At 43.9% G+C, this 13,172-nt stretch overlaps 1 protein-coding gene across 1 annotated transcript; it reads left to right on the top strand.

Annotated features, from left to right (window-relative positions):
- The first annotated feature begins 11,860 nt into the window (after positions 1–11,860).
- LOC136652888 (olfactory receptor 14J1-like) lies at positions 11,861–12,859 on the top strand. The gene has a single exon (XM_066629814.1). The coding sequence runs from the start codon at positions 11,861–11,863 to the stop codon at positions 12,857–12,859; it is 999 nt and encodes a 332-aa protein (XP_066485911.1).
- The last annotated feature ends 313 nt before the right edge of the window (positions 12,860–13,172 follow it).

The following is a 13,172-nucleotide window of genomic DNA, read 5'->3' as shown; positions in this document are numbered from 1 at the left end:
TTAAGCATCATTGCTGAGCACCCAAGCAAAGAGAGTCTGATCTTATTATATCAGTCATCATCATCATCATCATAGGCTATTAAGGCGATAAAAGTATAATATTATGAAGAGAAGCCAGATAGCTTTGTTTTTCAGATGCTACTGCTCTTCTGCTTCTGCCCTTGAATTCTTGTGAGCAAATCCTGAACTCCATGAACTCCTGAGAGCAAATCTCTAAGGATGCAACCCAGAGATTAATAAGGCTACTGCACACACTGACAATTTCTTGTTGTTACAAAGGCCAAAGAGCCTGATCTTTTTCTAGAGCTGATGCCTGATCAGGAATACAGTGATCTGAAGTCTCAGGAGATTGTGCCAGTAACTGGGATTCAGAAATGCACAAAGAAGTAATAGTAAGGTATTAATAGTTTTGCACTTTCAATTTTAACTATAATGTGCAGTAGCTTCTGGTTGATTTTTTTGGTAGGTGAAGAATAATCACGCTTTAAATATATCTCTGTTCAGGTGAGAAGAACATGGTTGTGTCAAAGAATTTGAATCCATGTTGTTAAAAAAGTTCAATGTCTCATTCTATTTTTTTCAGAATTTTATCAGGGAAATACAGGACACATTGCTAGAGAGCAAGCCATAAAAACCAGTACCCTGCAGGTGCTTAGAATTCCATTTTGCTGCTGCATTCTTAAAGTGAACTCAGCTTAATCACAGTATCCCATCTCTGCTGGAAACCTCTTCCTTATAAAGCTCTTTACTCTGTTCTTTTTAGAACTGGAAGCCAGGTATTGCTAACATGTAGAGCCTCTTCTTCTCTGTTGATGTTTTGGAGATATTTCACTATTTCAACTGCTTCTCTGTAAAGTCTTGGCAAACAAAATCTATTACTGGAAAGAACCTGTGTGGCTTTGAAATTTGTCTGATGACCTATTTCTATTGTATGCTGCACTTTTGCTGATTGATCCAGGTGCATTAAACAACCGTGCCTCTCATGTTCTGCAAGTCTGGTTTATATAGAAAGTTTGGTGGTGCCTATGTAGATGGGATTACACTCACAGGGTATTCTACACATGCCCTGTAATTTTAATTTTGCTGGTTGCGTATGTCACTACAATTGCCATTCAATTCAGTGTTATATGAGAATTATGATTTTTGAGGAACATTAGTACAAAAAACATTATTAAGGATTTTTTATGGTCTGGTCTGGTAGGAGTGACACCAGGGCCTAGGAGAGGAGGGTAAAGGGGGTAATTTGTACTGGAGCCCAGGGTCAGAAAGGGGGCCAAAGGGGCCAAAGGAGGGGCCAGATATTTCCTGGGATCTCCTATTTTCCAATTTCACCCAGACTCACTGCCCATGTGGGATGCTGACAGCACTGGGCAGGCAGGTAGACCTGAACTATGCATTGGAAGGTTGGTACACCTTGGCTTCAAAGACTATTCTGGCTTTTGCCATTTCCCCCCTGTTTTGCCCCCATTCTGCCCACTCCATTGCCACCCCCCATTCTGTTTCATTCCCTTCCTCTTTGGGAAGGGTCCCAAAAGAAACTTTGTACCCCTTGATAAAATTTCTCTCAGAGGCCCTGAGTGACACCATGAGATATTGCACCAAGTGACAACAAACATAGGGACACCACTGAATTAAAGAATTTCCATCTGCCTGTTGCTATGGCTATGGATCTAATATTTCTGCAACATTAAAAGAACAAGATCACCTTGCAATCCAAATAACAAGCATTACAACTTCAACCATCCCTACTGTGTAATTGTTGTGTTTCTTTCCACAGAGAGCATGTGCCTTCCCTAGAAGGAAACAATGATCAACCATTCCACAGTTTCCGAATTTCTGCTCCTGGAATTTTCAGAGACCAGGGAACTGCAGATTCTCCACTTCAGTCTCTTTCTGATATGGTTCTTGGCAACAGTAACTGGGAACCTTCTCATCATCTTCACCGTAGCCTTTGACCACCATCTGCACACCCCCATGTACTTCTTCCTGATGAACTTGGCTGTATTCGACATTGGTTCTGTTTCGGTCATCGTGCCCAAATCCATGGCTAATTCTCTCTTCAGTGTGAGACTCATTTCTTTTTCAGGATGTGTGGCTCAAGTTTTTTTTTTACGTTTCGTTTATAGCAGCTGATTTCTATCTCCTGACAGTCATGGTGTATGATCGGTACATTGCCATTTGCAATCCGTTACAGTATGAGATGGTGATGAACAGGCAAAGATGTCTTGAATTGGTTGCAGGTGTGTGGATTGGTGGCCTTTTCTTGGGAGTGTTACATACCAGTAACATTCTTGCCATGTCTTTCTGTTCCAATGTGGTCAATCAGTTTTTCTGTGAAATACCCCAATTATTGAAGATCACCTGCTCTGATTTATACCTTACTGAATTTGGAGTGCTTGCAGTAGCAGCTATTCTTACACTTAACTGCTGTGTTTTTATCATCGTGAGTTATGTACACATCTTCACAGTAGTCCTTCGAATGCCCTGCATGGAAGGTCGAAAAAAAGCTTTTTCAACTTGCCTTCCCCACCTCACTGTCTTCTCCACATTAGTACTTACTTCATGCTTTGTCTACCTGAAGCCCCCTGGTGATGGCCCATCTCATCTGGATTTGGCATTTACCATCATTTATTCCATGGTCCCACCCTTGTTGAACCCTGTGATCTACAGCATGAGAAACAAAGAGATCAAAGTTGCTTTGTCAAAACTGTTGGGTGTGAAGAATTCATCTAGTAATACATGCTTTCATTTTCCCCAGTAGCTGTAGATTCTAAGCATCCTTAATCAAAAAGTGTGTGACGTGATATCAAGGAGTGTTATGATGGAGTTTTTCACACTTCTGACAAAAAACTCCAACTATTCTTGAAATGCAGCTGCCACCCCCCCCCCCATATCCCAACAATAACAGGAAGTGGACAATAAGGGAAGTGGACAGACAGTGACAATGCTAGATTCTGCTCCTGTTAGCATTCTCACTGTTTTCCCTGTAGCATTTCTTTAGCAGGTATGAGTCTAGCGTTCAGCTATCTGCTTCCTTTTCCACAAAGCTGTCATTTGCAAACTGTTTTCAAACAGAGGTGAACTGTGAGCTTAAGATGGGGGAAAGGAGATTTGAGAACCACAGATAAGTGAAACTGTGCATATGGGATCTGCAGATTTGTGGGGGGGAAGGGGTGTCTGTACATCAGATGTATTGCTCAGATGAATAAACGAAATCCCCCAGTTATTGAAGCTCAGTTGCTCTGACTTATACCTTATTGAGCTTGGAGTGATTGCTGTAGGCTCTGTCTTTGGTTTCAGCTGCTGTATTTTTATTCTTTTAAGCTATGTGCTGATCTTCACTGTGGTCCTCAGAATGCCCTCTGTGCAGGGAAGGAAAAAGGCTTTCTCAACTTGCCTTCCCCATCTCATTATTTATTTCACATTTATAGTTACATCATGTTTTGCATACCTCAAGCCCCCTTCTAATGGTTCATTGCCTCTGGATGTGGCAATCTCTGTAACATATTCCATGGTCCCACCCTTGCTGAATCCAGTGATCTGCAGCATGAGAAACAAAAATATTCAAGTTGCCTTGTTGAAATTATTAGGTGCCAGGAATTCATCTAAGATTTCATGCTCTTTTATCATGCTGGATCCCAATCGTAACTGGAACTAAAGCAGCAGAGCTGCTCAGCCCATGCTGTATCCAATGCTGGGAAGGGGCAGGCTGGGGCTTTCTCCCCTTACTCTAGGTCAGGGGTGCCCAAACCCTGGCCCAGGGGCCACTTGTGGCCCTCAGAGGCTCCCTATCAGGCCCTCGGAGAGCCCCAAGTCTCCAATGAGCCTCTGGCCCTCCGGAGACTTGCTGGAGCCCATGCTGGCCTGATGCAACTGCTCTTAGCATGAGGACAACGGTTCTTCCTCTCATCTGAGCTGTGGGTGAGGGCTTCCTCCACTACTTGCTGTTTCATGTCTGTGATGCAGCAGTGGCAGCAATGAATGGCCAGTCTTGCTTTGTGCAAGGCATTTTATAGGCCTTGAGCTAGACCTTCATTCATTCATATAAGTTCCATCTCTAATATATTCATTTATGTAAATTTATTCAAATTTTAAATTTTAAATTAATTATTTCTTTCTCAGCCCCTGACACAGTGTCAGAGAGATGATGTGGCCCTCCTGCCAAAATGTTTGGACACCCCTGCTCTAGGTAAAGTCCCTACCTGCATGACAGGGCTACGTGGATATTCACCAGCAAAATCACTGGTGCTAGTTGAAGAAGTCTCATGTTGGGCTTTTAAGCCTGGGAGAGGCGAATAGGATACAGTGTGTACTGCTACCGCCAATCCCGCCCCCCTCCTGGGCCTGATCTACCCTCCATGCCCGCTTGCATCCATTACACCCACTCCCCACCCATCCTCTCTCTACCCCAGTGCTACCTGGTAGGGGATCACCTGTTCCTTTGGGCACTCCAATTGGATTCAGCACCAGTGGGGCAGCAGAAGGCTTCTTGCTAGCAGTCCTCGCTCACAGGATGGCACAGAGATGTTTTTTTTTTTTTTTTTTTTTTGGGGGGGGGGGCAATTTTATGATACCAGAAGCTGGAGCAGTAGTCACTGTACTAATGTAAGTGCCGGTTAGGATTGTGCCACCAATAGGCTTCATAACTTCCTCTGGAAATACAATATGTGCAGATCATTATATAGTTGCTCGTGAAAAAATGTAGTAAATTGGAATATTGGATAACTAAGGAGAGAAAATGTCCATGGCAGCTGCGGTCCTTTAAAATGGAAGCTCAATTGCCCCTTCAAAGGAGAGTGTGAAAATAATACTGAGACGCCATGGGGAATTAAAAGGCACATGTATAGCAGGAATGCTGTTTTCACTCTTTTGACCTCTCCTTCATCTCACATTGCTGGTGGCTGGATATGTTTATGATCTGATCATCCTGCTTAACACTATCCAGTTTCTCTTTCTCTTCCACACTTTATTCCTACTTCTCTTCCTGAGCCCAATCAAAACTGCTGTGCCATTTAAGGCTGGACAGCCCATCCTGACCCACAGTGAACCCCTTCTTTCCTGGAAAGCAGCTTCAGCTGTCTTGCCCTGCTTTCCTGCCTCAATAGAGATTACTGCCTAGATTTCAGAGCTTGAGTCAATACCATCTTTCTGCCTTTAAATTCCATTTTAACTCGAGTCATCTACTCTTGGCAGCCTTTCACCATGGCTCCTGCAATGCATTGCACTCAACTCAGCAGAGACTATCAGTCCAATCCTAAGCTGCCTGGCATGTGGGGCTGCCATGGCACCAAAAATAGCTGCTGCGGATCCTAAGCACACAGAGCAGCCACCAACAGCACCTTGGGGAAAAGGGACTTTCATCCCCTTCTCCCAGGTAAGGAAAGTAGCCCCACAATGGAGCTACCAGATTCTGCCGCAGCTCTTGTGCTGGTACAGAATCAAGAGCCTCTGTGTTGGGCTGTGAGACCCGACATGGAGCTCAGGATCCGGTCCCTCCCCGGATCCCTCCCTCCCCTGGCATGCCTCCTCCCGCCCTCCGCCCACCTCCCCCTGCCTCCTCCCCACCTCCCCCCACACCCCCACCTACCTCTCCGCTGCCCAGTGGTTCGGGCAACTGCTGAGTGGTGGGGCGTCAGCTTTCGCTGGTGCTGACCCAGTGCCAGCTGGCACTGGATTCGCTCTGATGCAGGGACAGTGTGAAGAGCTCGCAAACATGCTTTACAGCTGGAAAGGAGTTGAAGCTCCTCAACTCCTGTTCAAATGTATTTTAATAGAGTGTATGGCATTCTACATTAAATTATCTTTGAAAGAGCCCAGTCCTAGACGTACCACAAGATGTCAGTAGGGGCTTGTGTAACCAGCAGTCACTGCTGGTCATAAAATGCACTCTGACAGTACATTGGGCAGTGACAGGCTGGATGTTCCTGCTTGAGCCAGCTGTATTTTTATTATTATAAGCTATGTATGCATCCTCCAAACGTATCTTTGCAAGGAAGGAGAAAAGCCTCCTCAGCTTGCCTTCCCCACTGCATTGTCTTCTCTATGTTTGCAGCTATAGGACGTTTTACAAACCTCAGGTCCCCTCTAATACTCCATCACATCTATATTTGGCAGCGACCATAATGTATTCCATGGTTCCACCCTTGCTAAACCCCATGCCAGTGGTGCACAAACCCCGGCCGGAGCTCATTTGCAGTCCTTGGTGATTCCCAATCGGGCCCGCAGGGAGCCCCCAGTCTCCAATAAGCCTCTGGCCCGCCACAGACTGGCTGGAGCCTGCACTGGCCTTAGGCAACTGTTCTCAGTGCAAGGGCCAACTATTTGATCTTTGCGCAAGCTGCCGGTTGAGTTTTCTCTTTTCTGCTTGCTGTTTCGCATCTGTGAAGCTTTCTAATGCGCCCTACCCAGGGAAGCACTGTCCCTGTCCCTTTAAGGGGAAGGGGGAAGTCAGCAATGGAATCCCCAGGTTCACGCTGCTGCCAGGGACAGGAGGGTTGTTTTGTTTTGTTTTTTAATTTACCAGGTACTTTTCCTGTAATGTACCAGTATGAAAGGGCGAAGAAAATTCAATTTACCAGTATGAGGAGGCGAAAAAAAGGCCAAGCTCCACTGAAATGGTTGCCTGTTCATTGTTATCTGGTGTGCTTTTCAGAACATGTGAAACACGTGCACATGGGGTACTTCTGTGGCAGGGACCATGTGCAGTATTCAATTGCTGAACTCACTAGATTGGCCTCTAAGGAAAATGGAGGTGAGGGTTACAAGAACTTTATTGCAGGAGAAAGAATGCAATTGCAAGGAAGAGGAATCAAAAACCAAAGCAATGTGATGAATCTTAGGCCCAGATCAACTCTTCCATGGGAAAATAGATCTGTAGTAGGTTTTTTTCTCATGGGGAGTTGTGACCACAGGTCTTGTGCAAACCAGGGCTTTCTTCAAGGCACAAGCCAAAGCAGTCTCTCCTCCAGCACTACAAATTATTCCCCAGCATTTTTCCTGGGTCTGCAGAATTCCCAGTAGCGCTTCCCTGCAGAAATGGATGGGAGTTCCCACCCTCCAAGTCTTTGTCTTTCTTGGGGCAGGACGTGTCCTGTCCTGTGATTCCCTGCCCCAAATTTTAAAGGGCTATTCCCACCCCCCTCCAAGCATTTCCCCTACATTTCTGTGGTTCAGTTCTGCAAAGAAGCTATTCCCCCCCCCCGAAAACTGCTTTTGAAAAAAAAGGCTCATCTTCCTCTTTCCAGAAAGTTTCTCTCAGAATCAAACAGAATTCATTTTCAGGGGGAACTGATTGGTGGTTTTGCAAAACAACCTTCCCATTGAGAATCAGGAAAGGGAACTCTTGGGCATCCTTAGAATCACTCAATCAATCAATCATAAGAACATAAGAACAGGCCTGCTGGATCAAGCCATAGGCCCATCTAGTCCAGCTTCCTGTATCTCACAGTGGTCCACAAGATGCCTGAGGGAACACACAAGACACCAGCATCCTGGTGCCCTCTCTTGCATCTGGCATTCTGACACAGCCCATTTCTAAAATCAGGAGGTTGCACATACACTTCATGGCTTGTAACCCGTGATTGATTTTTCCTCCAGAAATTTGTCCAATCGCCTTTTAAAGGCATCTAGGCCAGAAGCCATCACCACATCCTGTGGCAAGGAGTTCCACAGATTAACTACAAGCTGAGTAAAGAAATATTTTCCTTTGTCTGTCCTAACTCTTCCAACACTCAATTTTAGTGGAGGTCCCCTGGTTCTGGTGTTGTGGGAGAGGAAAAAGAGCATCTCTCTATCCACTCTATCCTTCCCGTGCATAATTTTGTATGTCTCAATCATGTCCCCCCTTAGGCATCTCTTTTCTAGGCTGTAAAGGCCCAAATGCTGTGGCCTTTCCTCGTAAGGGAGGTGCCCCAGCCCAGTAATCATTTTAGTTTCTCTCTTTTGCACCTAGCAGAATTCATCCTAGCAGAATTCATTCACACCCAGTGGAGGCAGGTCAAGCAAGTCTCTGCCACATCCCACACTACAAATTCTGGGATTGCAACAAGAGCAAGGATGGGGGACAACTCAGTGGAGATATAATCCCATGTGTTGCACAAACTGCACACTCCACATGCACCAATTTCTCATGATTCTCTTTTTGTGAAAAAATAAGCCCCATAACCAAAGGAGCACGATTATTCTGCATATTAGGGAGGCTCGCTGGCATGTGAGAGAGAGTGTCCTTCTCAGGGCAGTGAGCTTCCAAATCCTTCAGGACTAGAATGTTTTCTTTTGAGCTTTTGGGGACCTCCCCCCCTTAAGGTGAATTCACTTTTCCAAGAATTTGGGATAATATTGTTAGAAATCAGCTGCAATTTTTCATTGGACAAATACTGTTCATGGGGGTGTATGTTCTCCCCAATAACTGGTATGTTACAGCTTGGTCCAACCTCAGATTGATTGAGGGATAACAACTGAAACCAAACCAATTGCCAATGCTAATTTGTATAATCCTTGATTTCATCCTGGTTTATGATCATGGAAGGCTAGTTGTATAACGTGTGTGGACTGCTGATGTCACATCTGAAAGGATTTTGAAGGACAGGGAATGGCTGTCATTTCAGGTGATGGGAAGCTGGGACTGTGAGATCCCGAGAAGGGATGGAAGTTAGAGACAGCATGGAGGTGCTATGAAATGATTTTGAAAGAAGATCTGGAAGGATACCCAAGAGTAGAAAAATAGACAGGGCCTTATCCTGAGACAGACTACTATACTGGCCATGCCATGAGTGGAACCTGGGGCCTTTAGCAATGAAAATATGTCCTCTATCTCTCAAAGGTGTTGCTAGCGTGGTATGACTTGTACGGGCCAAAGTGGATGCAAGCCCGGGGGGGGGGGGGGACTGTTCTGGGCCTGGCCATCTCACTGTTAATCATGACAGTGGCAGAAGTTTGACAAAGATTGCTGAAGGGAGGCAGTCTTTTTGTATTTAGTGCAGTGCAAAAACCTGGAAGGCCAAGTATGACATGATTACATCATTATGTCCCCTGGAACTTCCAGAACACTGCCCTCTGCCAGGTAAGTGCCACACTGGGTGGTGGGCAGCCTTGGGATGCTACTGCTTTCACTGAACCACAGTCCTTCCCCTGTGCACAAAAGGATACCTCTGCCTGATGTCTCTACAGATTTACAAGTTCTGCTTTGCTGGAAAGAACCTCATAAAATTGGAATTCCTTTCCAGAATTTGCATGAGTTGAGCACTGAAAAATGCTATATACACTTACCAGGAATACTACTACTACTACTACTACTACTACTACTAATAATAATAATAATAATAATAATAAACAACTTTATTTATATTCCGCCCTTCTCCCCAAGGGGACCTAGGGCAGCTTACAACATATTAAAAACAGATTAAAAACATAATTTAACAGCAAATAAAAATGTATTAAAACACATTAACAGATACCATAAAAACAGTAGTCAGAAAAAAAGTCAGATAAAAAGAGCAAAACGCAGCAAATCATAGAGGAATCAGGCCTGTAAAAATACTAAAAGATATAGAAAAGCTGTTAAAAAGGCCATGAACTCAGAAGGCTTGTTTAAACAAAAGGGTCTTCAGGCCTCGCCGAAAAGTCTCAAGAGAGGGAGCCATTCTCAAGTCAAGGGGAAGGGATTTCCATATCGTTGGTGCCACTACTGAGAAGGCCCTATTTCTTGCCGCCGCCCCATGTACCTCCTTAGGCGGCGGCACTTGTAAAAAGGCCTTCTCTGATTACCTAAGAGGACAAGCCGAATTGTACGGAAGTAGGCGATCTCTAAGATACCCTGGCCCAGAGCAGTATAGGGCTTTAAAGGTCAAAACCAGCACCTTGAATTGGGCCCGGAAACAAATGAGGAAGTGATCCCCATTGAACCTAATGGGGCTTTCTTCTAAGTAAACATACATAGGACTGTGCTGTAAATGAACACATTTGAAAGGAAGGACTTGGCTCCCTTCAGTGTCATCTCTATGTAGTCAAGTAAAACTTGCACTTCTGGAACTATTAGTCAATAGACCAGAGAGTTAGTCTTCTTTGCCGTACACCGCTGCAGCTAAACTGCCTCCTGAGAGCAAATCTCTAGGAACGCAACCAAGATATTAATAGGTCTTCTGCTTCACATTGACAATTTTGTATCACCAGCACAGATGAAACAGAGGAAGAATTTCTGTTGAGTCAAATATACACCTGCAGTCACCAGAGGAGCATGTGTCATTTTGGAACTCCACCAAGAAATAACAGTAAGCTATTCATGTCCATTTGACTCAGAAGAATTGTAGTTTCTCACTTTGTATCCCTGTAAATAAAGGATATTTTTCTCAATCTTTATCACTCTCTCCATATTTTTTGTGTCTTCCAACTCAGTATCCCCTTTTAAAAGAAGCCTTATGAGTGACCATTTTCACCAAATCCCTGAAGGTGATTTCCACAAATGAATCAAGTCAGAGCAGAAGCCTGTGTATGTCTACTCAGAGGTAAGTTGCACTGTATTCTGTGTGGTTTACTCTCAGGAATGCGGTTTTGTCCATCTTGAATCTCCTGCCAGTACATTTCACTAAATGACCCTGAGTTCTAATGTTATGAGAGTCAGAAGTGGGGAGGGGGGACCTCTCTATCCACTTTCTCCACACATCGCGTAATGTTCTATTGTTCATATTCCACTTTGGCATAAATTAAAATGGGCCAGGCTGTTTTACCTTTCCAAATTAGAAAGATGCTGTAACTTCCTGTTCATTGTTGTTGCTCTTTCCTTCATCTTTTCCAACTCCACAATATCCTTTATGAGATAGTTTAGTCAGAACAGTATTCAAAATGCAGCCAAACCACAGATTTCCATGTGACCACACAATATCCTCACGTTTATTTTCAATTTCATTCTAACATGTCCCATCAGAGAATGCCTCCTTTACACACTTGTTGCGTTCACTTGGAGGTTAATGCAATCACGTACCATTTAACAATTGCCAGTTGATTCCTCCAGAGCTCTGCAGCAGAGATTACACCCAAATTCACTCCTCTCCTAAAATCAGGCCCTCTCTGATTTCTACCTATGTGTTGTTTGCCGTTTAGATGCCTTAGTAAAAATATGCATTTTCCTGCAGTTCTTTAACACAGTATGCTTTTTTTTGTAGACCAGACATATGACACTAAAAGTGTCATGACATTGTAAATGCACACTAAGGAATAGGGCACCAAACAATGGAGAATCTCAGCATTCCTTGGGAAATGGGAGGGCTTCCCCAAATATTGAGATGACATAGCTGTGGGTAGAAAAGGCCAGAGTCTGTTTTTTTCATTTTCATTTGAAATCCACTTTTTTTAAAGGTAGAAGTATCAAATCATAATGCCTTTCATGAATTTTACCAATTCAGTTCGAAAGTGGTGGTGGTGGGGGCATTCCAGAATTCTCTCCCAGGAAATAAATATGTCATCTTTGCATATTAAGAAAACATGCAACCTGGGAGGCTATTATGTTAAGCTACAGTGCAAGAAGGATTGCTACCTGAAGATGGCTGGTTTTTTTTTGTTTATTTATTTTGTTTTTGGTTGCTATATGACCTTCCTAACTAGGTTAAGAGGCACCTTTTCAATGGTAGTTTTCTTGTGTTTAACAGGGAGAAGACTAATTTAGAATCCACATCTTAAGCATCACAGAATCACCCACCAAGACAGAGTGCTATCATTTTCAAAGGTCTCCTTTGGTTTCCTAACAAAGATAGTATGCTTCTGAGAAAGGAGCCATTCAGAAATAACCATTCCATCAAAGCTTCTCCCACCACAGTATAGTGATATCATTTTAATAGGAATCCTTCTGTTTCCTTCCACAGACGGTATGCATCTCAGAAATGAGCAACCCATTGATAACCGTTCTGTGTCACAGTTTCTGCTCCTGGAATTCTCAGAGATTCAGGAGCTGCGGATCCTTCATGCCCTTCTCTTCCTGGTACTGTACCTGGCAACAGTCACAGGGAACCTTCTCATCATCTCAGTAGTGGTGTTGGACTACCGCTTGCACACCCCCATGTACTTCTTCTTGATGAACTTGGCCATCTTTGACCTTGGTTCCATTTCAGTCATTGTGCCCAAGTCCATGGTCAATTCCCTCCTAAGCGTGAGGCATATTTCTTACTCTGGATGTGTTGCTCAGGTCCTCTTGTTGTTCATCTTTTTAACATCTGATATCTTCCTGCTCACAGTCATGGCATATGATCGGTATGTGGCCATTTGCAATCCCTTACAGTATGAGATGGTGATGAGTAAGCAGGCCTGCTTAGAAATGGTTGCAGGTGTATGGCTCAGTGGTTTTCTCCTTGGAGTTTTACACACAAGTAGCACTTTTGCAGCTCCTTTCTGCTCTAATGTTGTCAACCAGTTTTTCTGTGAAGTCCCACAGTTACTGAAGCTGACTTGCTCTGATTTACACCGTATTGAATCTGGAGTGACTGCATTTGGGGCTGTCTTTGAATTTGGCTGCTCTATTTTCATTATTGTAAGCTATGTGCGAATCTTCACTGTTGTCCTCCGAATGCCCTCTGTGCAAGGAAGGAGGAAAGCCCTGTCAACTTGCCTTCCCCACCTCATTGTCTTCTCTATGTTTGTCGTTAGTGGAAGTATTGCCTACCTCAGGTCCCCCTCCAATGCTCCATCGCATCTAGATTTGGCCTTTAGCATGATCTATTCCCTGATTCCACCCTTGCTGAACCCACTGATCTACAGCATGAGAAACAAGGACATCAAAACTGCCTTGACCAAATTACTGGGGGTGAGGAATTTGTGTAAGGATAAGAATCATTCCTTTTTTGCTGTAGATGTGGATTCCAACCATCCTTAATGACAAAATCCAAAAAAGTCATTGGCATCTGTAATATGAATAGGTTCTTGTCATGATATTCTGAACGCAAAACTATTGACCATGTCATGTTGCAATATGAAGTGAAGATGAAAAATCAGACTTCTGATGAAATGTTTCCCAGCTCATGGTTCTCTTCTCTATAGAGCAGGGATGGGCAAACATTTGGGCAGGAGGGCCACATCATCACTCTGACACTGTGTTGGGGGCCAAGAAAAAAAAAAGAATCAATTTACATTTCATATTTGAATGAATTTACATAAGTGAATAAATTAGATATGGAACTTATATGAAT

This window comes from Tiliqua scincoides, chromosome 5, assembly GCF_035046505.1.
Source record: "Tiliqua scincoides isolate rTilSci1 chromosome 5, rTilSci1.hap2, whole genome shotgun sequence".
Lineage (NCBI taxonomy): Eukaryota > Metazoa > Chordata > Lepidosauria > Squamata > Scincidae > Tiliqua > Tiliqua scincoides.
The sequence above is the reverse complement of the archived record's forward strand: the minus strand, read 5'-3'. Positions and strand labels throughout refer to the sequence as shown.

What these genes read in the sequence shown, in the direction of transcription:
- LOC136652888 (XM_066629814.1), top strand. Translation starts at nt 11,861, where the DNA reads ATGCATCTCAGAAATGAGCAACCCATTGATAACCGTTCTGTGTCACAG.